The 25,288-nt window shown below is 40.7% G+C and overlaps 1 protein-coding gene across 2 annotated transcripts; it reads right to left on the bottom strand.

Moving 5' to 3' along the window:
- Window positions 1–1,517: 1,517 nt before the first annotated feature.
- On the bottom strand, window positions 1,518–25,243 carry KRIT1 (KRIT1 ankyrin repeat containing). Of its 2 annotated transcripts, none has more exons than XM_075419352.1 (18): window positions 25,154–25,243; window positions 24,273–24,362; window positions 23,235–23,353; window positions 22,641–22,800; window positions 21,101–21,193; window positions 20,064–20,193; window positions 16,969–17,212; window positions 16,557–16,672; window positions 15,991–16,134; window positions 14,731–14,887; window positions 14,353–14,460; window positions 12,764–12,920; window positions 9,342–9,493; window positions 8,546–8,712; window positions 6,205–6,292; window positions 4,301–4,507; window positions 3,883–3,999; window positions 1,518–3,231 (listed from the first exon to the last, which is right to left on the bottom strand). In XM_075419352.1, exons 3-18 carry the CDS (start codon window positions 23,334–23,336, stop codon window positions 3,163–3,165), a joined length of 2,211 nt encoding a protein of 736 aa, XP_075275467.1. In that variant the 5' UTR covers window positions 23,337–23,353; window positions 24,273–24,362; window positions 25,154–25,243; the 3' UTR covers window positions 1,518–3,162. The 2 variants fall into 2 exon arrangements, with proteins under 2 accessions (XP_075275467.1, XP_075275468.1); XM_075419353.1 differs by lacking the exon at window positions 25,154–25,243 and adding an exon at window positions 24,529–24,626.
- Window positions 25,244–25,288: the final 45 nt, after the last annotated feature.

Here is a 25,288-nt window from a genome sequence, read left to right as displayed (position 1 = left end):
AGCGGCTGCCGGCGCCGCCTGAGGGGGAGCGGGCCTCGCCTCCCGCGGCCCTCTCCACTCCGAGGGGCGGCGCCCGGGGCCGCCCCGGGGCTCCGGACCCCCAGGCTCCTCGGGCCCAGCGCTGCTGCCGGCCCGGTCCCGTCGCCCACCGGCTCCGTGGCCTCCGCCGCCTTCATCCGAGGCACCGCTCGGCCCCGCGGGGCTGCAGCCACCTCCTGGGGCCGCAGCCCTAGGGTAGCAGCACGCTGAGGGGTAAACACGCGTGGGCAAAGGAAGGGTCGAAATGTACTCACACGGGCTACAGGCGTGGGTGGGAGCTCCCGTGGGTGTATGCTCCTGTGGGAGAAACCAGCGTGGGTGGGGACTTGGATGGGGTGAACGCTCACCAGGAGAAACTCGGGTGACGTGACCTTGTGTTGGGGTGGGTGTGAGACACGCGCATGGGGAAACATGTGGGGGGGAGGATACGGGGGGTGGTCGTGTGGGGACGACCTGCACCAGGGGGCCCACCTGGCCCACATCAGATAACCCACCCAGGACAACCCACACCAGCCAATCCATGCCAGACACCTCACCTGGGATAACTCACACCGGATAACCCACCTGGGATGACCCACAGCAGGTAACTGACCCACCAGGCAACCCACCCTGGACAGTTCACGCCGAATAACCCACCCAGGATAACCCACCTGGGAGAACCCACGCCAGAATGACCCACCCAGGATAACCCATGCGGGATGACGGAGCCTGGATAACCCACGCGAGCTAACCCACCCTGACGCTTCGTGCTTTGTGGGTGTGAAGCCCCTTTTTTTTGCCCAATGACTTGCAAAAATCGCGCCACTTCAGAGTTCACAGACGGGCCCCCACGACAGCTGTACTAAAAATCATCAATCTGAGCGGGACACTGGGTTAGAAGCCATGGAGGATCCCAGCGGTAGACATGGCTGGAGCATTCCGCTCCCCACTCTGTTTCATTGGCTGTACAGTTATTCACTTTTTTAAAAAACGCTTGTCAGACAGGAGTCGAGCCGAGCGTCTCTTGCCTGCAACGGCGCAGTGTTCAAACCTGCCCTCCTTGCCGCTCGTTTCCACTGTTCTTTGTTTGGTGCGGCACTGGCGGTCTGTCGCTACAGCGCTGGGTTTCTCCCTGTTCGATTTTTCGCCTCCCCGCTCCCAGAGCAAAGGCTTGTTCTCGCCTCCCTCGCCGCAGCGGAAAGGCCTGCGGCCTGCGGCGCCAGCAGCCTGCCAGGGCTGCTCTTCTACCAAACACCTCCCCTCGCCCGCAGCACCTGCCACGTGCTCAACAGCTTCCAGTTTTCCCTCCTGGCGCACTCCCGCGTGGTTGCGGAGGTGCGCTGCCTTGATCTGCAGTCACCGCGGGACCCTCCCTGATGGCTGTCCCACACGCCTTGCCAAGACGAGCCCGCCACAGAGCCCCGCTCTCTGGAAGCACCTGCTTGCTAAGGCATTTGGTGGCACTTCCATGCTGGCTGCATAGTAAAAACAAACATGACTTGTTGCAAACAATTTATTACATAGTCATAAATAAGAGTTTAGCAGAAAGAACTATACAGCAATAAGGCATATTAATACTATTGTTAAATATGCAACTGACACACATTTTAACATTTTTCCTCTAGTTTTCTAACAAAGTCCTATGTAGAGAAGTGTGTTTCTGATACCGGTGCCAAGTGATAGCAAGGATGCACGGTGAAGGACCTGACTGTTGCATCATTTACCTTAAATAAAATATAACATTCCATGAAGATTTACTGTTATTTATGCCAGCAAAGTAGAAAACTATAGCTTTTTAAGAAGATTAGAAAATATAAGCGTCCCGTTCACTTTTTGTAACTCCTTAACTACTTCTTAAACTGTACTTACTAGTAGTAAGGTATGAGTAAAGTTACTACACAACAGCACAGTTCCTAACATTCATTTTGACTTTTATTTGAAAACTTAGAGGCAAGTGCTAACTTCCATTTTTTTAAAAAAAACTTTTTTACAAAATATTGCACACTGTTTTAGCATGCGGTTTACACGGAAGAAATAGTCAAGTGCACTTAAAACCCTGAAATACAACCAGAAATTTTAAAGATTTGTGTTCTGGGTACTGTTTTAACGTACAAGGATATGCTTCAGACCGCACACCTTGTTGAGACCCCATCCTGACTCTGCAAAGAGCAGGCAGGATGCGTACAGACTGCATCTGGCTTTCTTGCAACACAAATCTTCAGTCCTGCATCCTGCACTGCTTGTAGCCTCAAGCAACTGAGGTAAGTAATCCGTAGATTAGTTTAACAGAAATAACTTAGTACCTCCTATGTGAGTTTTTGTTACTGCATATGTATTGCAATCCAGGGTAAGATTTATTCAACTTTCTGAAGTCCTCTGAGTAAGGTTCATTTGGAAATCTGTACCTCCCCCTCCTCCATATACACATTTTATATTGCACAGCAAAAGTAAAAATCCTTTTTTTTAAAAAAAACAAGCATGCTAAACATTTAATATGGCTTTTGAATGGTTTAAAGTATTTCCCTTTTGACATCCTCATGCAATATTTTAGAATAAATATGAATACAAAGTACGAGAAAGTTAAGAGTAAAAATAAAGCCAGCTATAACGTTTGTCAGAAACCAAATAAAAATCAAGAGTTTATCAAAAGTAGTTGCTCAAAGGTCTAACTGGTCTTTTAAGCATACTTATCAACATTGTCTTAAAAATACAGTGTGTCTACAAAATACTGTAACATATACAACCTCCTTGATGTTCCACAGAATGACAAAAAAAGGTACACAGGTTAACTGAGACTTCCTTAATGGCGCTGGTAGCCCCATCGTCCTCTGGGAACAAAAGCCTTACTTGATTCATGCTCGTCCAACTCGGTAAATCATTTACATTTCATTAGCTTTACTGGTTAAGCTCAAGCCCTACAATAGCTTATACATGAAACACAAAAATATTTATAAAAATAATAGATATGTTGTATAGTTTTTTAAAAAAATAAACCATGCAGCTTCTGTACAAAGTTAAAAAACTGTACAAATTGATTTTCTATTGTGTAAAATTCACGTACATGGAAGTCTTCTGTTCTGATGAGAAATAAGTTGGTTTTTGCTTAGCCGTAAGATGCTGTTTTGTAACTATTGTCCATTTCCATCACTCATTTCTTTCACTTGGCATTAACTGGCCATTTAACTTCATCAGAAGTTTTACAACGAGACCTGCCTATACGGGGGCATACAATTAAATTCTGTCAGCATTTCAGAACTATGACACAATTAACTTCAGTGTATGACAAACGCAAGTAGATAAAAATACATCAGAAGGTGCATCATTTTAGAAATAAGGAAAATAAAACCTAGATTTTTTTCTCAGATATCTGGAAGTGTTTTTCAAAATATTCCATCACTTCCCTTACAACCACCTTAATATATAAGAATCAAAAGGAACTACTGTTGAAGTATGCAAGATACTCAAAGCTGTAATTTTGTCACAACACCTTTTAACATGGCATATTACCACTGATGCAGACTACAGGCGAAACAAGCATTTTCCATCAGATATCCACAAACGGTATCGAAAGTTGCTGATAGCAATTGCAGTGAAGTTGCTTTGTAACACTGCCTTTACAGATCCTCAGTTTCATCCACTATCAAACACCACTAGTTTTGATAGCAAAGTTACCAGCTCTAACTCTGTCATTCTCATCATATTCATAATTATCCTTAGAGTCCGAGTATTAAGATCATAGTTGTGAGGGCCTGGACTTGGGCTTCTTTTATACGTACAAGGTGGTCAATCTCAAGAGAGAAGAGGCATGTATCTAGTTTAAGAAAAAATAATTTCACACAAAGAATGAAAAATGACAATGCTTACCTGTTTGGTATGCACAATAAAGCTCATTTTGTTTTCCAGACTGTGGATTTGAAAACATGTATCTCCATCTCCCAACTGCCACATAAAGCAACCATACTTTAGGCTGAGGAGTAAAGCCTACAATGAAATGCAGGAGACTGTCACTCAGAAAATATTCTCCATACTTACAGACTGAACTTCCCTTAGTTCACTTAGACAGGATTCTGACTTCGAATAGCATGTTCCACAACCTAGTGGTAGTCAACTGGAAAAATACAAGGCTTTCTATTAGTAGCGCTTTATAAAGTTCTCAAAATCTAGGAAATCTTCACAGTCAAGTTTAACTGAACAGCTGGATGCAAAATGACTACTAGCACAAAGAATTTAAGAGAACAGAATTAAGCTTAACAGTTATCATTGGCAGTGCACTGAAGCTGACCTTTGTTTCCATGTTGAGGAGGTGCAGCCCTTTCACATTTACTCCTACATACACTTTGATGACTTTATGGCTACTTGAACTTGCTTTGGTGAATATCTGTCCCGTGAAAAAAGCTGCTCCATAAGTAGGAATTTCCCAGCAATTCTGCAAGAACATGCGCTGAAGGTGATGCATCTCTTTACTTACACCTTCACTGGTGCTGAGATTCTAGAAACAAAGGAACAACGGTAATCAACAAGTCTTCCCATATAGTTGTGCTTATTTGAAGCAAAAACGCTATTTTAGCGGAATTCCCACTAAACTAGTATTCCCAAAGTGCTTTCCCAGCAACTGTCTTCCTACATCTAAATTAAACCCTAGAGCCACAGAAAGGCTCAAATGCCAAGAGACTGAGGCAGAAAGCAGACAGCCGTGTGAGCCTTGGAAATCCGAACCGCAGACCCCTAACCTCTGCAGGGCCCCACAATTCTGCCTCTCTCAGAAGTATTTTGGACTCATCAGGCATAAGCAGCTATGCAACCATTTGACACTAAATGCATCACAATCCTTAAAAGTAAGCATTCTTCCTCCTTTAAGGGCTCCAACCCTGTGAAGCATGGTAAGATGAGCAAGTACCTTCCCCCAAAAAGCACAGAGTTTTTTAATTTTCTGAGAAAAACACAAGTGCAGATTTCTTTTCTTTAGTGGATCACTCATTCAGAATGAGATAGGATTCTGTTTCTTCCTCTTCAGTAAACAGTCACAACAAAGGATCGCTAGAGTGCTCCCACCTCAACAGACTGATATGAAGTACCCTAACAAACAAAAAACTTGGCTGGACCACACACGAGCTGAGAAGACACAGGCACGAGAGAACACAAGTCTTCAACAGTTAGGGGGCCATGACTGTGGGTGTGGTGGATGGGACCAACTTCTTTGGATTCACACTCTGCATTACAACATATCTGAAGTTCACACAGCCATTTTGAAAACGTAAAATGTATTAATACCTTTGGAACCAAAGACTGCAACTCCTTTCCCCTTCCTCCATACCCCACACCCCAAAATAATGGCCTAAAAGCAGAAGTCAAGACAGCTATGTTCATTCTTACATATCATCCAAGAAAGGGTAGAGACTACTCTGCTATGCCATAGTCTTAGGAAGACCACCATCATCCCCTCCTTCATCTGCACTACAAAACAGGAATGATCGGCTGGTTTCTGACAAAAAAGGTATAGGCACCAAGAGAAAATTTATGATTGAGCAACCTCATCTCAAAACAAGGGGCAAGGCCTGGAAACATTCCCTGGGTGCCTCAGCAGTGTTTCCTGTCAGCTAACCATGCACATTAGCCAGTGCAGTTCTCTGACACACCTCACTTTTTCCATAATTTTTTATTAAGTTCACACATTTAACCTTCAGGTGCCTCTGACTCCATTTGGAATCCATAACCCTTCAGTCAGATGTCATTTACAGAAACAGCCCAAGCCCACGTTTAAAAATTTTGCTCAATTAACTGCTCGAGTCAAAGGTGTTTGTGTGTGCACATGCACTCATCAGGAGCACTATCAGAACCCTAACATAAAAGCTACGCTAGCAAAAAGGACTGTGTGGATCTATTGCTACAAGCAGATATGAAAATATAAGTCAGAGTAGATTTTTTACATGTATGCCTTAATTGGCAGTATCCCCAATACACAGTTAACACCGAAGACACATGAACAGATGACAACTACATTTACTTCTAACAAACAGATCAACTGTAGCCGTACAAGAAAAACAGTATTCCAACAACCCACCCCAAAAAATCGGAGCACACACATTTCTAGCTTTATATACCAGTATTTTTGTTCATTAACCAACAACCAAACAGTCAAAAAATCTTTAAGACAGGATTTTCTACTATTTTATTTTTTTATCCCACCTTGTATTCATGAAGTATCCTGTTTGTCCAATGAGGAGCTTTACTTTTTAGTTTAGTGATCGGTACTATAGATTTAAGATTTTCTTCACTAAAAGAAAAAGAAAGCAGAAGAAAGTTTTTCTTCACTAAGCAAAGCAATGACAAAGAACAAAGTCTGACGGTTTCTATCTTCAAGTCATATACTGAGCTAGACAGACAGCTCCTACTCTTCTCTTGACCCATCAGGTGAGAAGCTTTCCTGAAAGCTACGCTAAAGCTTCCTAAGATACACTGTAATTCTCAGTTAATGGAGATCCAGCTTTGCGTTATACCCTTTGCATCATACGTCACGGACGTGTCATGGAGAGAAAATTCTAGCAGAACACATGACTCTCACTTGACTACAGACCAGTTTGGTGAATTCCAGTTTGGAAGCCAAAACGATGTATGAACAGCCATTTATACCAGAATATTACATACTCAGAAAAGATGGGAGCTTATAGGTGCTCTTCCCTTCACTGTTGTATTCAGCACCACCGAGGACTTGGCCCATTAATTTCCACAGGAAAGTTAGATACTACATGATATGAAAGTGAAGCTATTTATATGAAGTGCCTTTACGAAACCCACAACCAAACAACAAACAGTAAAAGGAAGCCTTTGCTAGTTTGTTTTTACACACAATTAATCTAGGTTGCATCACTAGGTTCTTGAGACTATTTAGTTATTTTTAAACTATATTTGTCAGTAATTGCATATACAATTTACCAATCAAAAACCCTGCACAGGACAATGCGTCCAGATGTTTTAAGATCAAGGATACCCTCGTACAAACAACAGCCTAGATTTTGAAATGACCAGTCTTTTAATAAACATTTATGTCTACTACAAAAAATTTCAGAATATGAATCTTTTCGTCTATCTGAAAAAGAACAAATAGAGGTCTTTTCCAACACCTTTGTTTGAACACGGATAGAAAGCATGCCCAAACGACAGAATGACAGAATAGTATGGGTTGGAAGGGACCTCTGTGGGTCATCTAGTCCAACCCTCCCGCCGAAGCAGGGTCACCTACAGCAGGCCACAGAGGAAATGTCCACAAGGCTCTTCTGTCTGGCCCAAACTATCTTTCCAAGTAGTCCTGGCTACAGAGTCAAACATTTCCAGTGAGCAGGATCAGCTCATAGCCATACTGCTCATCTGCCCCAGCATGGAAAGGAACACCACCCTGCAGCTGCTGGGATTCAGTGGGGATAGTTTCACATTAAATCCAGTTGTGTTTAACTGCACACTCCTACAAGTGGGCAGTCCCACTCAAAACCAATTTGCCTTATGCTCAATCTACCAACCGTGCAGCTGCAGGACAAGATGGGTCAACAGCTGAACCTACTGAACAGCCCACCCAAAAGCTTTCCACTCAGCCAGCTCATTCACCTAGCTTACTCTCTAATGGTACACTATCTACACCTAGCAGAAGGAAAACAACGAATAAGCGCAGTCAGTACAGCCAGCCCTGTCAGAGGCAGCCCACACTTGCATCAGCGTAACTGTAGCAGAAAATGCACCCTGATTTAATGGTGGATTGTGGAGAACACAATTAAAAAAACCCAAGCCAAGACAGCTCAGTTGATGCTGCGAATGATAGGAGGTGAGAAGTATAGCAGCATTCCAGAATAGCACAGCTGCTATTACATGAATGAGTTGAGGTGGAGGTGGTAGGGAGTGGAGTGAAGGTGCGCACAGCAGAGAACTGGAACCCTGATGTGCTCAGATACTGCTGTAGAAATGTATGTGGGAGGAAAAAGCCATATACCAGAACATCTCTGCTACTGTTGCGCTGGCAAGCAGAGCGAAAGGGAGAGAAAAGCACCATCTGGCAGAGCCCTGCTGGTGCTATGTTTCTGACCAATTTAGTATAGCAGTTCACATACAAATGAGAGAACAGAAATAGTATCTTTGCATGGTCTGTCCTCTTCAAAGAGGGAGGAAAGCCCGTCCCAGGAGTTGGTGAAACTGGACATAGTCAGAGGTTTCTTTAGCATTTTCCAGAGTCTCAGTCCCGTCAAAATCCTTCATTCACATGAATACAGTTACTCATTTTGGTATTATTGTGTCTCAGTACAGAGTTACAGAACCTCCATCCCTCTGCCTGGGATTGCAATAATTAAGATTAATATATTTCTCAGACCCCGTGTCCAGCTTCTATTAATACTATGAGGGTTATGTGTTCTAGAACTAAAGTTCAGTGATGGAGGAAAATAATAAATATACCATACCTAAAATTTGAGAGTTCCATAGTAAGTGTTATCTAAAAATACTTAATCTAAAAGCATTATTTTAAGTTTTAAACACTCATACTTACTTCAGAAAACCCTGTTTATGTTTCTTGCTCTCATAATTTCCATAGACTATTTGTAGAAGCAGACTTGCCAGTGTGATCAGTTTGGCATCAGGTGATGTATAGAAACCTTTCAGTAAATTATATCTGGCTTCATCAAAAAGGATAAGAATAGCCAATGGATCCTCAATCTGTTAAAAAATTTAAATAATATGATTTCTTTGTAAAATAAAATGAGCTTAGAAACTATAAATATAATTTCTCACCGATTCAGAGACAGAAGACAAAGGCGTAATCCTGACCGAAGTGTACATTTTAGTTATGCTTTGTAATAGAAAAAAATGTCATATTTTCACTGACTTAATTCAAGACTTCACTAGTCTAACACACTTACAAATTACAGGTGACTAGCACACCATGCCTAATCAAAAAGTTTGCAGAAATAACATCTGTGGGCATTAATTCATTTTTAATAATATGTTTGAATAATCTCCTTTAAAATGACCAATTAAATACCTGAAAAATCACTGCACAATGAAGAGCAAAAAAATTGGGCAGGCTATTTTTAGCTACATGACAGACAGATAAAGACTGGGTCAACAGACTTACAATAAACCAAACAATTCGGAAAGTGAGAAATGAGTGAGAGGGAGGAAGGAAGGAACATGAAGACTCAAACTATTGCAGAAAAGAGAAGGGGAGGAGAGGTCCTACTTAAATAAGTTTGGAAATTACTACAGTCATCAAACACACTGAGTGTTGATGGTCAAAGTGTTCTGATTCCGACTGTGATTTCATGTTATCACTCCTAAGTGCAGACCTTTTTTTCTATTTCCAGTGGAAGTCTCACATCTCTTCTCAGAAAAAGCTGTGAAGTTTCCCTTTGAGGATCCAAGTTTGTCAGTTCAGTGAATATTTCAGGCCAATCTCGAATATGCTGCAAAGGCTTGTGATATGGCTTCAGTTGTAGGCCTGGAAAAAAAACAACGGAAAAAAACCAGAGAAACAGACACAGATACTCACATGCACACACGTGCATGCACACACACACACACACAATTAACTGGTGCACCAAAACTAGAGTATCTGAAACTTGGGACTCATTAACAAACAACTGGCCTTGGCCCATGGATCCAGTCTGTCCAGATCCCTCTGCAGAGCCTCCCTACCCTCAAGCAAATACAGACTCCCAATCTGCTTGAGGGTAGGGAGGCTCTGCAGAGGGATCTGGACAGGCTGGATCCATGGGCCAAGGCCAACGGTATGAGGTTCAACAAAGCCAAGTGCTGGATCCTGCACTTGGGTCACAACAACCCCGTGCAATGCTACAGGCTTGGGGAAGAGCGGCTGGAAGGCTGCCTGGTGGAAAACAACCCGGCAGTGTTGATCGACAGCCGGCTGAACATGAGCCAGCAGTGTGCCCAGGTGGCCAAGAAGACCGACGGCATCCTGGCTTGTATCAGGAATAGTGTGGCCAGCAGGAGCAGGGAGGTGATCGTGCCCCTGTACTCAGCACTGGTGAGGCTGCACCTCGAGTACTGTGTGCAGTTTTGGGCCCCTCACTACAAGAAAGACATTGAGGTGCTGGAGCGTGTCCAGAGATGGGCAATGATGCTGGTGAAGGGGTTAGGACACAAGTCTTATGAGGAGCGGCTGAGGGAGCTGGGACTGTTTAGTCTGGAGAAGAGGAGGCTGAGGGGAGACCTTATCACTCTCTACAACTGTCTGAAAGGAGGTTGTAGTGAGGCAGGTGTTGGTCTCCTCTCCCAAGTAACTAGTGATAGGACGAGAGGCAATGGCCTTAAGTTGCATCAGGGGAGGTTCAGATTGGATATTAGGAAAAATTTTGTCGCTGAAAGAGTGGTCAGGCATTGGAACAGTCTGCCCAGGGAGGTGGTAGAGTCACCATCCCTGGAGGTGTTCAAAAAATGTGCAGATATGGCATTTCAGGACATGGTTTAGCAGCCATGGTGGTGATGGATTGACAGTTAGAGTTGATGATCTTAGAGATCTTTTCCAACCTAAATGATTCTATGATTTTTCCCTGTGTTTTCTAAATTGCTATATACAAAAGGTTTTCAAAATACAGATTTCTCGTCAAAACTCTCAGGATCAATTCACTAAATGCACTAGTGATAAATCTTTGTTTTTTTCAACTTCTCAAGAGTGAAGCTGTATTTAAAAATTTAATGGAATACCAAAACGGACCTTAAAAACACAGTAATAAAACATTAGAGACTGTTGTCTCAATTATTATGGAAGAAATACGAAGACCAAAAATTTTTTTTTGACAGAAAACCACAGATACAGCTTATCTTATCAACGTATGGGCCATTTTTGGATATATATAAACCACAAACTTTTCAGAACAGACATTCTTTTTTTATCTGTAAAATGTATTGATTCTTAACATGCTACAGCCATTCAGTGTTTCATGTTCTCCTGCATATATGGGAGCTGAGAAATCAGTAGAGAGCTTCTGACTATAGTCCTACTATGTACTACAGTCCACACCTTCATTACACCCATTCACTTACCCTGCCTGTCTTTGTTATTACTGCTTGGGTGTTTTCTGGTAGTGAGGAACTAGGAGGCTTTATCTGCCTCATCCTCACTGCTCCGGCTTTTACACTGTGACATTTCACATATGTAAAACCTCAAAGGATATCTTATATTGCAACATCTTTTCACTGAGAATAATATGTTCACTCAACTTATCCACCTTACATTCAAACACAGAAAAACATAATCTGTCCCACAAACAAGAAAACTATCGTCTCTGCAGTTGTACAGAAACTGCAAGAAATACATTTTATAATGAACCTTGTCCATTAGTTGTTTGAAGCCATAAATAAGAAGTTGACTCATTTTCAAACCTAGGCTAAATATATACAGAATTACCTGTTTTTAAACAAACAATGTATTAGTGAGCTCTTCCCCTCAAATGCAAGGGTACTACTTCAATGATTTGAGTAAAATATGACATACATGTTTAGAAAAGGCACAAGCAGCAAGACTTCAACGCTCAAACATTTCCTCCTCTTCCACACATTAACATCTATGTTTAACTGAGTGTTACAGTAGTCATGTGGCACAGAGCAAAGTAAAAAGGCAAGTGGCATGACACGGGGAGAAAAAGATTAAAAAAATAAAAGATGTCCTGCAATATTTAGATTAAAAAAAAAAAGTAACAATAACACTGTAGTGGCAGATTGACGGTAAATTAAATTTTAAAGGCAAAGCTTCTGTGTTAAGGTACTGTCAACACAGTATCCTTCCAGACCTGAATTGTGCTTTGTATTTACAATGTGTCCCATAGCTATCTTGTTGCAGCAGTACCCTTTACCACATTTTCTGACAAAACACAATCACAATCATTGACTCTTTTGTGGTTCTATTTATCTTTTGCTATATATCTCGAACTACAACTATAAAATAGACTTTTTATTTAGATCAGAAATACCAAAAAATACAGCAAAGGTAATAACGATGTTTTGAACCAGAAGTCCCTCACACCAAATATATCTGAAAACTTGCTTATCAAAAATCATTTTGGTGCAAAACACACAAAAATTCGTATGATTAAAACACCTAATGAAACAACATTAATCAGCTTTACTTTAATTACTAGGTTTAAATAGATTAAACATTGGTAAAGACAACTACATGCATCCAATTTCAGACACTCTGGGAAGAAAAATATCATTAAAATCAGGGTAAGTTAGCAGCAAGGACTATGAGAGCAACAGTGTCTTATAACAGAAAGGTAATCTGGACTAGCCTCATCTGCCTAGACGAAATACATTCTAGATGCCCCAGCAATACAGAGTCAGACCTCAGAGGTACCCAAAGTGATGGCTAAAATGGAGAAGCTCGCTATAGCTCTGAAAAGGACAGCCTGGACACATCAGGCTGTAAAGGCTGGGAGCTGATCTACCAGAGGAAAACTTCAGCAGAGGAAATGGAAAAATTGGTTTCACTCCCTATGCAAACAATGTAAAGAATTAGACCTACAGGGATTACAGAGTGTCTGGCAGGGGCAAAGTGTATTAACAGACAGTCTAGATACAAATTAACTCCTAAAAGGATGGCTTTTAAAAGATGGTAGAAAGAGGTTAATAAGGAACTGTTAGAGAGCATGTTTCCTACTTTCCTAAGAAAATATTATTTTTGTTTAAAGGCAAGCAGAAATAAAAAAACTGTGATAAACTCTCAGGTATAACAATCTTCCTTGTCACTTACTGAGGTTCTCGGAACAGATCCAGATAGTGAAGTACTGCTGAGTTTCTTGAGACAAACGCATCCCCTCCATTATCTGCTGTACAGTAGTATTGTTCCCATGTTTCAACTCAACAGAGCGGTATGACCCATCCATACGATAAATTCGAGCCTTTTCATACTATATGAAAATTTAAACATATTAAACAAAGAACTTGTTAAAATCCTTTCTGCTGGTGCTTCTGTAGAGGAAAGCAATTTTACCATTATTCAGCAACATCCATACTGTTGAGAAAAAGAACACTGCACTACTCCTGCATATTTCCTGTTTACCAGAACTGCTTGTTTCATGTCCTGTGCAAGTTCTTATACTGTGCTTTTTACCACAGTAACTTGCAGACCTTACTGATATTTTGAGGACTTCATTTCTGTTGAACTCAAAGGCAAGTAGGCATTTAAAAGTTCCCTGAAGGATCTGGGCTCAACTGCCTATGCAAATCCTGAAATGTCCACCTCATTATTACTGGCAGGTTATGAATAATTCCCCTCATCAATCTATGAGGCTTATTTTTCAGAAGGAAGCACCACCCTTTACGCAGACATCAGTACAGTAAGAATACAATCTCACTAAGACCTTTAAGCGCTTCTATAATATTGCTAATAATAAACCATTTTCCCTTTCAGAACTCCCGTGGCTTTCAATGAATTGCATGTGGGCCCAGAGCATGTCTCCTGAAAGACGTACTTAACCATTTGCTTCAAGCACTGACTGAAAATGAGGATGGAATGGAAAACATCAGTCTATTTTTGCTGCAGTACCCACTGTGACTCCTATTGCAGTAAATTCTATGGTTTTTTTTTATTTTAATATATTAATTCAATAGTAATAAGTGACAACATAAAATCACCTATTACTCTGTGGAATCTACTTAAAATGTGTGTATTAGTCTTTTAGAGTCATTAGACACACATCTGCCATTTGATCAACTGTGTAATAAGATCCCTAAAATAAAGGAAGTCAATTCCTATAGAGTGAAACAAAGATAATTTAAAAATTCACAGATTTAGTGCCACCTACCTACAGAGATACAAGTTGCACCTGAAGTCAAAGAAAAGAAACAAGTGGGTTTATATCATTTGGCTAATTTTAAATATACTTCAGGATGAGAGGAATCACATCATAAATGTTGGTTACTATCCTGGCTAGATCTCCACTGACTGCCACGGAAGCCTACACTGACTAACTGACGTAAAGCCTATTTTGTACAAGCCTACATTTAGCCAGCAGAATGCTCCTCTTTGTCCACATATAAGATGACAATGCATAAAAAAGCTGATGATTGTATGATCAAAATAAACATATAATTGCCAGCTGATGCAAAGCTCCTACAGATAAATCAAAACATCACGTTTAAAGTCTTACATGTATTTCTCGAGCAGTAAGTATAGACAGAACCACTTCCAGAGACAAAATGTCAGTTTGTCAATATTTACCCTAACAATTTCAGTATACCGTACATTTCCAATAACAGCTATAAGTAAGCCTAGCTCTTCTACAAGTTTATGTGTAAATTAAATATAAACTTTAAACTATTTAGAGAATAAACTCATACAGGTTTACTTATGGCTTCCTTCAGCAGTTTTGCAGTTTCTTCCCACTCATTTTGCTTGTTCTCTTCACAGACATTCAGTGGAGATCTTCCTTGCTGATCAGTAATGTGCTACAAACCAACAGAAACACTGATAATACATTTTCACTAGAGATACGTCAACATTTAAACATTTTTTGAGATAATTAAAATCCTTTATCCTAGGGTTCAAACATTTAACTGATATACAATGGGAAAAGTAGAGGTAATGAAAAATATTTAACCATTTTTTGGTACTCTCTCAACAGGATCATTGTGTTTACACATTGCGATCTGGACACAAAATATTTCACATACACAAGCTAGAAACTGTTGCTATTTCTACACACAAACAGAACTTACTCTGTCAATTTCTGGATGATTTAGGAGAATTTGTACTATTTCAGCATGCCCACCTCCAGCAGCAAAATGAAGAGGAGAGCTAAGTTGGCCATTCAAAAGATTTGGATTGCATTTCCCTTTCTCCAACAGCATTCGAGTGGCTTCAACTTTTCCATACCTGCAGACATGTTTAAAGCAGAACAGACACAGCAAGTGTGAAATTAAAAAATCTTTTTTCAGATAGTACTAAATATGGAAAAGTGCATATCCATGCTCAAAAGTTTTTAGCTTTGAAATGACATCAAAGACAACATTAATAAGTTTCTACAAATTAGTATCAGTTCTGCACTTCTTTGGTAACAGCTGGTCTAGTAAGCATTTACTGGATTCACTATAGACAAACCAAACCTTGCTTTAAACTAGCTAAGTTTGGGTAGTTGTAGCAATTCAGTCATGGCAAAACAGAGTTCAGTCCTGCCTGAAAATATAAAAAAAAAACAAAAAATCTGTGTGAGAATCGGAGTAAAGTTTTTGACTGTCACACAGACGGATCTTGAGGACTCTTAAGCATCACACTGATAACTGGTAAATCTTGTGTATACTGTCTATGCAAACATTCAGACAAACACTAAAAATCAACCAAATTCTTCTTTTATAACCAAGTTTGATTTTCATGTTATTTATATCATCAGACACTACTATAAATACAGAGGACTAACTTGCGTAAAGATAAAACAAAAGCATTTTTATAACAATTGAGGAAAGCTCTCAAGCTCTTTTTCTTACAGATTAAATCATCAGAGTTATAGTCAGACAAATTGACCTCAGTAGATCACCTAGTCCAGCTTCCCACCCAAAGCTTGACTATCACCAAAACGTGCTCAGCTCAGCTACTGCTGCGATGTAAAACTACTCACAGCCTTTAACCAATGCAGACTGTAAAAGTTACCACACTAAACTAGACCCATGGTCTCCAACACGGATTAGAACAGCTGCTTCAGGACAGATATAAGAGGCAATAGATAAATCTGTGACCGATACACTCTCCACACTTGGTCTCCTCTGAAACCATTCATATTGAATTTATCTCCAAACCTGAAGCAAAATTTTTCTGCAGAAGGTTAACATTAACATATAGTAAAATCAAAATATAAAAAGTCTAGAGATATTTTTGATTCCTCATTTTTGAGTCTGTATGATAAATTACATAAATGATTAGCGGTAAACAATCATGACAACAAGAACACATTTGATTGGCAAAACTATAGTCATCTGACTCACCAGCATGCATAATGGATAGGTGCCCAGTGGTCACTATCTAACTGATTAACAGAAAACTTTTTATCCAGAAGGTGGCTTAGTAAATCAGAGTCACCTTCGCAAGCGCTGCGGTGAAGAGGGAAATCATCTACCCACTGGTGTTCCCTATGAATCAAAAGGGGAAACAGGAGGAAAACACAGTTCAGAAATACTTCAATAGTTGAGAACATCGACTTTTTTTAAATTACTAACGTGATCTACATGAAAAATAAAAATGAAGCTCATGCGGCTAAAATGTGTCAGTATTCATACAACCAGTAATTTCATCATGCAGTAGTCAAGGTACAGCAGTATTCATTATGCTAAGAAATGCTTCCCTAGTATTTATAATTTAAACCTTTCTTGTTCCGTCCTTTAATTGTTCTGTTTCAGTACTTAGAGACTTCAAACAGAACTTTTTAAAAAATGTATTTATACAGTAAAGCCGGAAAGTAATAGGAATCTCATTCTGACCACGTCTACCAAGTACTACTGTAACATAACAAAACAAAACTATTTGCTAATAAAAAAGATATGTAACGTAATACTTGTCCTCTGTGACACTGCTCATGCTACGTTGCCACTTTTCTCTTTTAGGAATCTGAATCTTTGAATAGTCTGGGGCTCCAAGGCCAAAGTATGGATTTATTACCACTTTGTCAACCTGTGAAGACATAATTTAAACACAACTGAAAAAACTTCTTACTGAGATTTGGCTAAACAATCCCCCTCCCAGGTTGGGTATTCTCTTGAAACCAAAGTTATGATAGTAGTATTTTATAATTAAAGAGAACAATGTTCATATGTGAGGATTTGAAAAACCATTTAGCAGTAAGTGTGCATTAAAGATATCTGATTATATTAAACATAAAGCGCACATTCATACCAAATAAATGAATGAATTGTAAAATGAAAATGTATGTACGTTTCACAAATACAAAATGAAAATACAGTTCTTACCCTGTTGGTATACTGCAGATCAGATCCAAACAAAGGATTATAAATACACATATCTGCTTTCTCCAATGCCAACATTTTACTCTTTATTTCCAGGGCAGTATAACCCATGTGTAACGAGCTCTCTGTTTGACCAGGTTCTATAGCATAGGCTGGGTTTATTACATTTGTTTTAATTCTCTCCAGAGGAGATGGTCTGAATAAAGCTGGGATGGAGTGAGACTGAGTGTGCCGTTCATCCAACCACCTGCAAGACAGAATGAGCAAGTAATTAATTTTCAGGTAGAGAAGGATTATTTCGGTCATGCCTGTCCATCATTTTGTTTTTGATTAGGGTTGCATGTATGATAATCACACACTTTAATTGAAAAAATATAGAATGTGCACAGACAATTTTATAGCACTAAATTAATCCCCAAACATGAATTTTTTAAACCAAATATAGTTAAGCAAATGTATTAGCTCAAATACATTTCCTGCGGATGCAAGCTCTCAAAGAAAAGGAAATTATAAGCTAAGGTAAGAGTAACATTGTTTATAGCCAAAGCATTTAACCACACCAACATGTCACCATTTCATTTACTTTCAGTTTATCAGTATTACTACTCTCAAGATACAAATTTTGAAATGCACACCAGTTTCTTAAGGGTGAGCTGAAGTTTCAATATCTGTGCCGACTTAAGCCTTCTAACTCATGTGTTCCATTAGGCAGCGATGGGAAAAGGCAAAAAATCAGAAGGCTCAAGTTTCCAAACTGCTAAGACTCTTTCACATAGGCTACCACCTGCCTTTTCACAAAGCTGTGCTGACAGTTATTCCCTTGCCAGTGCACTCCCACCAACAATACAGAAGGGCTTCAGAGCCCTCTGACTGAGCTACTGGGGAAAGTCAGCCCTGTACACCTGCTGCATTTTTTCCTGCTACATGTGCAACATAACACAGGGCTCAGGACAAGTTATTCATCTTAATTTCTGGATAAATATGTTTTCACCGAATTGCTAAATTATTTTAGTATTATGTTGAATGGGGCACATTTTAACTAAGGGTCTAAAGCCAGGTTTGTATTTAGGTTTCTGCACGCACTTTCTCACAAGCTTGAGATAAACATGTACTTTGCTGGAATACAATAAATTCCGTTTAGTGATTTGGCCTGGAAATATAGAAGAAAGAGAAGTACATGCTTTGGAAAGATAAACCCACTGACAGACCACCTGGATCTTGTCTGTCCCAGAACCATATGTAAGGATGGCAGAACGCGGCCTGCAGTTCAACGCATATGCTCAGGCCTGGACTTTTTAAGTCCCAGATCCAAGCTATCACATGTTGCAAAAGCCGTATTCCGTTCACTTATTCATGGTCCTGCTGGGAAGGAAGACTGTAAAATTGTGGTCTTTGTGCTATAAACACCCTCTTGCCTCTCTGAGGTGTCTGCAGGCATTTTCTCCACCCAGCTGGTAGATAAATTAGTTACAGTAGTTTGAATCTTTGAGAGTGCTGTTTCAGATTATGCACATAGAGAATAAGCAATATAAACTACTTTCCATTATACTTCCAAGGCTTCTGTCACAACTGTAAGGCTCATAGTGCATTTTAAGCAGAGCTTAGAGTCTGAAGGCATTCATTAAGCAGCAAATAAATATAACTGGCACGATGGTATACACGGAAATATTACAGCTGTAATAACAAACTGTAAAAACCCTACACACAGAACCTTTTTAGGTAATAGCCTGGAACTTACAATTTTTCATGGTAGCCAAGAGTTTCAGCTAACTTCATTAATGCAAATAAGTTCATACATAAGTATGCCTTATTTCTTTATTAAGGGTACATGAAAAAGACCAAAAAGCTGCTCACATATTTAACTTTCAAACTACTATAAATCTGGCTAAACAACTAATCACCTTTCCGAAAGTTAACTCCCTACTGCAAATAAATTTGTATGGCTGGGGAAGACGCACTCCCTTTCTAAAGGGAGCTTTCATTTAAATGCAAATCTTAATGGTATACAATTAACAGGATATTTTGCTACACTGGCAAATACTCTTAAAGATGACAATTATGTCACTTCTAGCAGAATAATCATTAGTATTTTATATGATTTTACAAAACATTTACTGTGAGCAAGAATGTCCAAAAAGCCACTTGATTTAGATAAGCTCACCATTCTCGAGTCTGCAAAAACATTTTTAGAAAGATTTAGGAATCTGTTGTCAAGGTTTCAGTTTCTGATAAACATGAAGAAAATCACAGAATCACAGAATCACAGAATGGTAGGGGTTGGAAGGGACCTCTGTGGGTCATCTAGTCCAACCCTCCTGCTGAAGCAGGGTCACCTACAGCAGGCTGCACAGGACCTTGTCCAGGCGGGTCTTGAATATCTCCAGAGAAGGAGACTCCACAACCTCCCTGGGCAGCCTGTTCCAGTGCTCCGTCACCCTCAGAGGGAAGAAGTTCTTCCTCATGTTCAGACGGAACTTCCTGTGCTTCAGTTTGTGCCCATTGCCCCTTGTCCTGTCGCTGGGCACTACTGAAGAGTCTGGCCCCATCCTCCTGACACCCACCCTTCAGATATATATAAGCATTTATTAGGTCCCCTCGCAGCCTTCTCTTCTTCAAGCTGAACAAGCCCAGCTCCCTCAGCCTCTCCTCGTAGGAGAGATGCTCCAGTCCCCTCACCATCCTTGTAGCCCTCCGCTGGACTCTCTCCAGTAGCTCTTCATCCTTCTTGAACTGGGGAGCCCAGAACTGGACAGAGTACTCCAGATGGGGCCTCGCTAGGGCAGTGTAGAGGGGAAGGAGAACCTCCCTCGACCTGCTGGCCACACTCCTCCTAATGCACCCCAGGATGCCACTGGCCTTCTTGGCAGCCAGGGCACACTGCTGGCTCATGGTCAACCTGTCGTCCACTAGGACACCCAGGTCCCTCTTCGCAGAGCTGCTCTCCAGCAGGTCCACCCTAAGCCTGTACTGATGCAGTACACAATATCACAATGATTGCCTTCTTAATCGCAAGAATGGTACAAAAACTATGTGCTACATCTACAAATTATCTTGTTTAACTTCTATTTTAATCTATTTTTACTGATGGCATTTCTTACTTATCCAAGGCAATTAACATTCTTGCAGTAAGTGTAGCAAAATGGGTGCTGGATTCACTGCAGACTCTCATGATGTCTTGTAAACAGTAGAACACAGGGCATCCAGGACTGTATGCGTATTTCGTATTATCTAAAAAGGAAACATACTCTGAAGACACATCAATGAGAAGAATAATCTTATTTTCCCTTCTGCATCTTTTGTAGTTAAACATTTCCAACCAACTGAGAGTATATTCTAACTTTAGACTAGAGTACCTTAATTTTTTCCAAATGATAACTGATAGAAATTACATACAGTCCTCACACAACCATTCACAACTCAACCGGGTAGCCTTAAAAAACTTAAAGTGTTCAGTTATTATCCCATCAGTGTGATCGGCGTCATGTGAGGAATTAATACTAAATGTATACTGTTGCGAGAAAAAAAAAAAAAGAGTCAGCACTACAAAAGGTATTTATTGCTATTGGTAACTCCACAATGGTATTTATTTGATAGTTTTTATCCTTAAGGCCTATCAGTATGGCAAAAATGAAGGAGCTTCCCCAAAAGCACAATGACATTTATTTCAGGCTTTTTTTAAAAATACTTTTCTGACAAGAAATTTACTTTGCCTTCTAAAGACTTAATTCACCATTCCTTATTCACACAAAACTGTTTACAGACATCATTAAGCATTCTTCCCTGAGTAAAGAACACTAAACTGAATAGGATGTCTTTCTTACACTTGCATTCAGTAAATTCTATACAAGTTAATGCATATGTTTTGAAATATAATCAAGTGAACAAATACAATTTAAATAGAAGTGTGCTACTGTTACAGAAACAAAGGCAATACATCGAAACCAAGTTTTTTTCCTTAATTTCAAGTAACTTTTTCAAGTTTTGAAGTATTCAGAGAGAGGTTTCCGCCTGAATGCAACTTATAGTGTTTAAATACAGAAAAAGCCATGTAGCATATTCATAAAAATTCTTAATAAACTCTGAACTGAACGTCTGCTAAAATGGGTGCAACTTCAGAAATTATGCTCATCATTACCTTTCACAACAGTTGGAACAATGTAAAGTGATGCCTCCTGGCCTGCCTTCTCTCCATCAAGAGGAAACTTCTTCATTAACACTACACGCTTTCCTAGCACAGTATTAAAAAAAGATAAAATAAATATTTAAGCAACAGAACAGAAAAAACCCAATCCATCTAGAGGTGGCTATCTGAAAGCTTACCAGAGACTCAATCTTCCTAATTTCTAGGCAGAAAAATTATTATTATAAGCTATAATATAAAGCAAACTAAGAACATATAAGTACATATGAAAAAACAAAGGACATAAATATGTATGTACCTATTAACATGAAAAGTTACATGATTGCACCCCTTTTTTCTTAGCTTTCTATACCACTGATTTTTTGTAGCATTTACACCCCAAACCACGTATGTTTAAGTTGAACAAGATTCTTTTTGAAATAAGAAAGTACAGCTGCATGCTATATTCCACCTTAGGGTGAATGCCTTTTTCATGTAGTGGCCTGACAGCATTTTCCACATTATCCTCCCTTCCACCCTTACAGAATTTAGCATTTTGTTTGCTTTTCTAACCTCAGCTGCGTATTTTGGCAGTGGCCACACTAAGCTGTGCATATTAATGCTTGAGCTCTCTGTACGAGTCAATTTAAAACTCCCTAAACTGTGTAAGAAACAGACAGTTCTTGCTTTTACTAGGCATTCCTCAATCATAGAATCATAGAATCATTAAGGTTGGAAAAGACCTTTAAGATCATCAAGTCCAACCGTCAAACGTGTATTAATGCTATCACGTTACTTCATGTTTGCTCCTCAACTAGCTTTGTTCAGTCCATCCAACTCCACTTATTGCCACCTGCAACATTTTACCATGCAAGCAGCCATTCCTTTTCTAAATTGTGAGCACTGCATTGTCTTGTCCATGCTGACAACCTTCCCAGTATAACCTCACTCACAAAGCAGAGATGAGGTACGCAGTGAAAAGAAGTGCTTTAGTCAGCATAGTCTATACCAACCTGGAAATTAAATTCACTGGCTAAAACAATTTTTGTCAGCACAAGCGTGAGGTTGTTTGCTAGATCAGCCATGCAACAACAACGAAAAACAAAATGTATTAATCAAATTATATCTTTAAGTGATACAGTCATGCCAGAAATGTTTTCATGTAGATACTGTCTACTAACAATGCTGGCTTTAGAACAGACTTCAGAAGCGATCAATTTGCTAGTTCAAGTCAAGTTTTAGATGAAATTAAGGATAAAAAGCCACTTCAATCTGGTTTACCAGAAGTTTAGCTATAAATCTCAATTTGAGGTGAAGAAGTAGTACTGACAGGCAACACTTCACTTAATTAAGCATTTTATAGAGCTGGAAGGTAAACAGCAGTAAATTAAAAGATTTTAGCTGTATAGTTGGCTTGGGATTTTTGATAAACCTCAAAACACACCTTCTTTTTATAAACTAATTTCATGCTTTTGCATAATCTTTCCATGCCCATTTAATTTACAAGATATTTTTATAGAACTATCAACAATAAATCAGATTAATTTTCTTTTACCTTTAATACCCTGATTGGCTGGTGAAATTGGTTTGGTGGCTTCTAATACATAATCCAAGATGCTCTGGGTTATCTCAGTGCCTCCCTGCAGTTTAGTTTCCAGCAAAACTTTCTTTCTTTTTTTCTTTTGGCCTTCAATGGGAACTTCGAGCAACAAAATCTTTCAAACAAGAATGAAACCAAAGGAGTTTAAGTACAACTGAAAAAAGTACAGAACCTTTTTTTTTTTTAATTGTTCTACTGTAATAGCAGTAACAAATTTCAGGAATTATTGAATGTGGAAGACCAGGATGGTGAAGTCAGAATGACCTCCACAGCAGCAAGGTTAAAAGAGAAAAAGACAAGGCTGCACCCTTGTACTGAGCAGCCCGTGGGGCAAAGGGCCCTGAAATGAAATGAAATACAAAGATACCACAAAACCATAAAGTGTTCAAATACCATAAGGATGGGGCAATGCATAGTAGGTATATGACACACATAGACATTATTTAAGCAATTATTGTCAGATTTTCTCTTCTGCTATATTACTATATATTTACTATAACTTATATTTTTTTAATAGATAAATAACTAAATACACGTAAATAGTTTTACTTCGTAGGATTTAGCTCGATATTCCCGAGAATTCAGGCTCGCAGTATTTTTTGGGCGAATCACAGCAACATATGCATCTCCAATGTTTTCCAGGTTTCCCATCTCTCCTTATTTTATCACTGAAAACAATGAATAAACAGGAAGTAAAGGTTCTGTTGAAGAAAACAACAACACAAAAAAATCCAACACTACCCTAAACTTCAGGATGCAGTAATTATATCCACTGATTCTTTGCATTATTCATTTAATGTTCTTTAGCTGGAGAAATACCAATGGCTGACGTAATTCTGCTTCATTTTCATGAAATGAGAAAATCCTATATCACGTAGATTTAACACAAATAATCTTGTTCTCTAACCCACTTTTAAAATAATGTATTTTTTTTCCACTTTGTAACTATCTTCCCCATTTCGCAAGCCAGGCAAAAGGACAAAAAATTTTAGAACTCTGAAAAAAATATGAAATTGAAAAAGGAAACTATTCCAAAGTGACAAGCACTGTAATTTATAAAATCTACTATGACACAGTACTGCATTTGTATGAGTTCCACAGGGATTTCAAGAAAATACCTGATTTTCCTCCCCCCCTATGAAAGCAGAACAGTCTTACCTACAGCCCAAGTAACAAAGCTGATAAAAACAAACTAAAATACAGATTCATTCACTTAGTTTTACCTCAGTGGGGCTGCTAACTGGTGCATAACTAATTAAAACACAGAGCTTCTGAAAGGAACACCAGATCAGTTTTTGCAAAAAGCGGACAGAGTTTTTTAGATTTAAGATAAAACTTTGCTTACCCTTCTGTTTAACACAAAGTGACCATTCCTATAATCAGAAAATTTTATGAAAATGATAGTGAAAACCTCCTAAGGCTAAATCACGTCACATCTCAGACTTGAGAAAGAAGGTCATGCCTGGCCATTAGCACCTTACAGCTGATTGTTTTCTCCATCTGCAAACGAACCCCCTCTCATTCCACACCATCAGCAAGCACGTGGTTTTTGCAGATTAACCCCTCCACAAAGACTTCTAACCTTACCGTTTCTGGCTTCTTCACCTCTTCTAGGAGAAACAGAGGTCTTCAGATTCCCGTGCCCTTAGTCCAGTATTTTTGCTGGGATCAGACCACCTGAAAACGTATTAAAAAAAACCAACATCAACAACAGCACGCACGCTTTCACCTCCAGTTAAGACACATACATTAGTTAAGATGATTTAACGCTGGTACTTGAACAGTAGCATCTGAATTGAAACATCTGTTGATTTGCACTACGATAGCAACTAGAAACACTAACTGAGCAACGTGCTGACTCGTGACAGCTTAACGCTTTGGGATACTCGGAGTTTCGAACGGAACAAGGAACGATCGTCCCTTACGGGCAGCCGGGAAAGGCATGCTCCCCGGGCTTCCTTACACGCACTGGGTTATACTGGGTTTGGGTGACAGGCTTGCGGGGAGGGAACCGGCGCCTCCCAGGGGGACGCAGCGGGGCGGGGCCGCGGCCACCCCCCGCCCGGCCGCGGAACACACCGCCAGCAAACCGAGCCCCGCCAAACCCCGCGGCACGCAGGCTCCGCAGAACCAGCCCCGGCCGGCCCGCTCCCAGCGCCGCGGGGCCACGCCAGCCCCGCCAGGGAGGCCGTCGCGCCCGCCCCGCCGAGCGCAGGCCCCGCACAGGGCCCCGCCGCGGCCGCCTCGGCGCGGAGAGGCCGCTGGGGGAGCGCGGCGGGAGGGAAGCGGCCCCGCACGGCCGGCACCCCCCGCTCCGGCGGCAGCCGCGCCCGGCCGCTCCGCGCCTCACGGCCGGGAAACGCCCCCCGAACTTTCCGCCGGCCGGACACCGGGCGCCGGACGGAGGCTCACGCCGCGGCCCCGGGGAGCGGGAACGGCGGAGGGGCCCCGCGCACTCCCTCCCTTGCCTTTCTCGGTGGTGCCGGCGGCCGCCTCCCCCGCCGCATCCTCCCGCCGCGCCCGGAGCCCAGGCCCCGCGCCCGAGCCGCGTCCCGCTCCGCCCCGCCCCGCTCCCTCCCCCGGCTCGGCGGATCCGCTTCCCG

The sequence above is a fragment of the Opisthocomus hoazin genome, chromosome 4 (assembly GCF_030867145.1).
Source record: "Opisthocomus hoazin isolate bOpiHoa1 chromosome 4, bOpiHoa1.hap1, whole genome shotgun sequence".
NCBI lineage: Eukaryota > Metazoa > Chordata > Aves > Opisthocomiformes > Opisthocomidae > Opisthocomus > Opisthocomus hoazin.
Note: the sequence above shows the minus strand (reverse complement) of the source record. Positions and strands in the feature narration are given on the sequence as shown.

Bases quoted from the DNA above. Each gene is read 5' to 3' on its own strand.
- KRIT1 (XM_075419352.1), bottom strand. From the start codon at position 23,336: ATGGGAAACCTGGAAAACATTGGAGATGCATATGTTGCTGTGATTCGC. The intron at 14,888-15,990 runs GTGAGTCAGATG...ACATGTCTGCAG, and splicing joins CCTATCCATTATGCATGCTG to GTATGGAAAAGTTGAAGCCA. The intron at 9,494-12,763 runs GTAAGTGACAAG...TTTTTTTTCCAG, and splicing joins GATCTGTTCCGAGAACCTCA to GCCTACAACTGAAGCCATAT.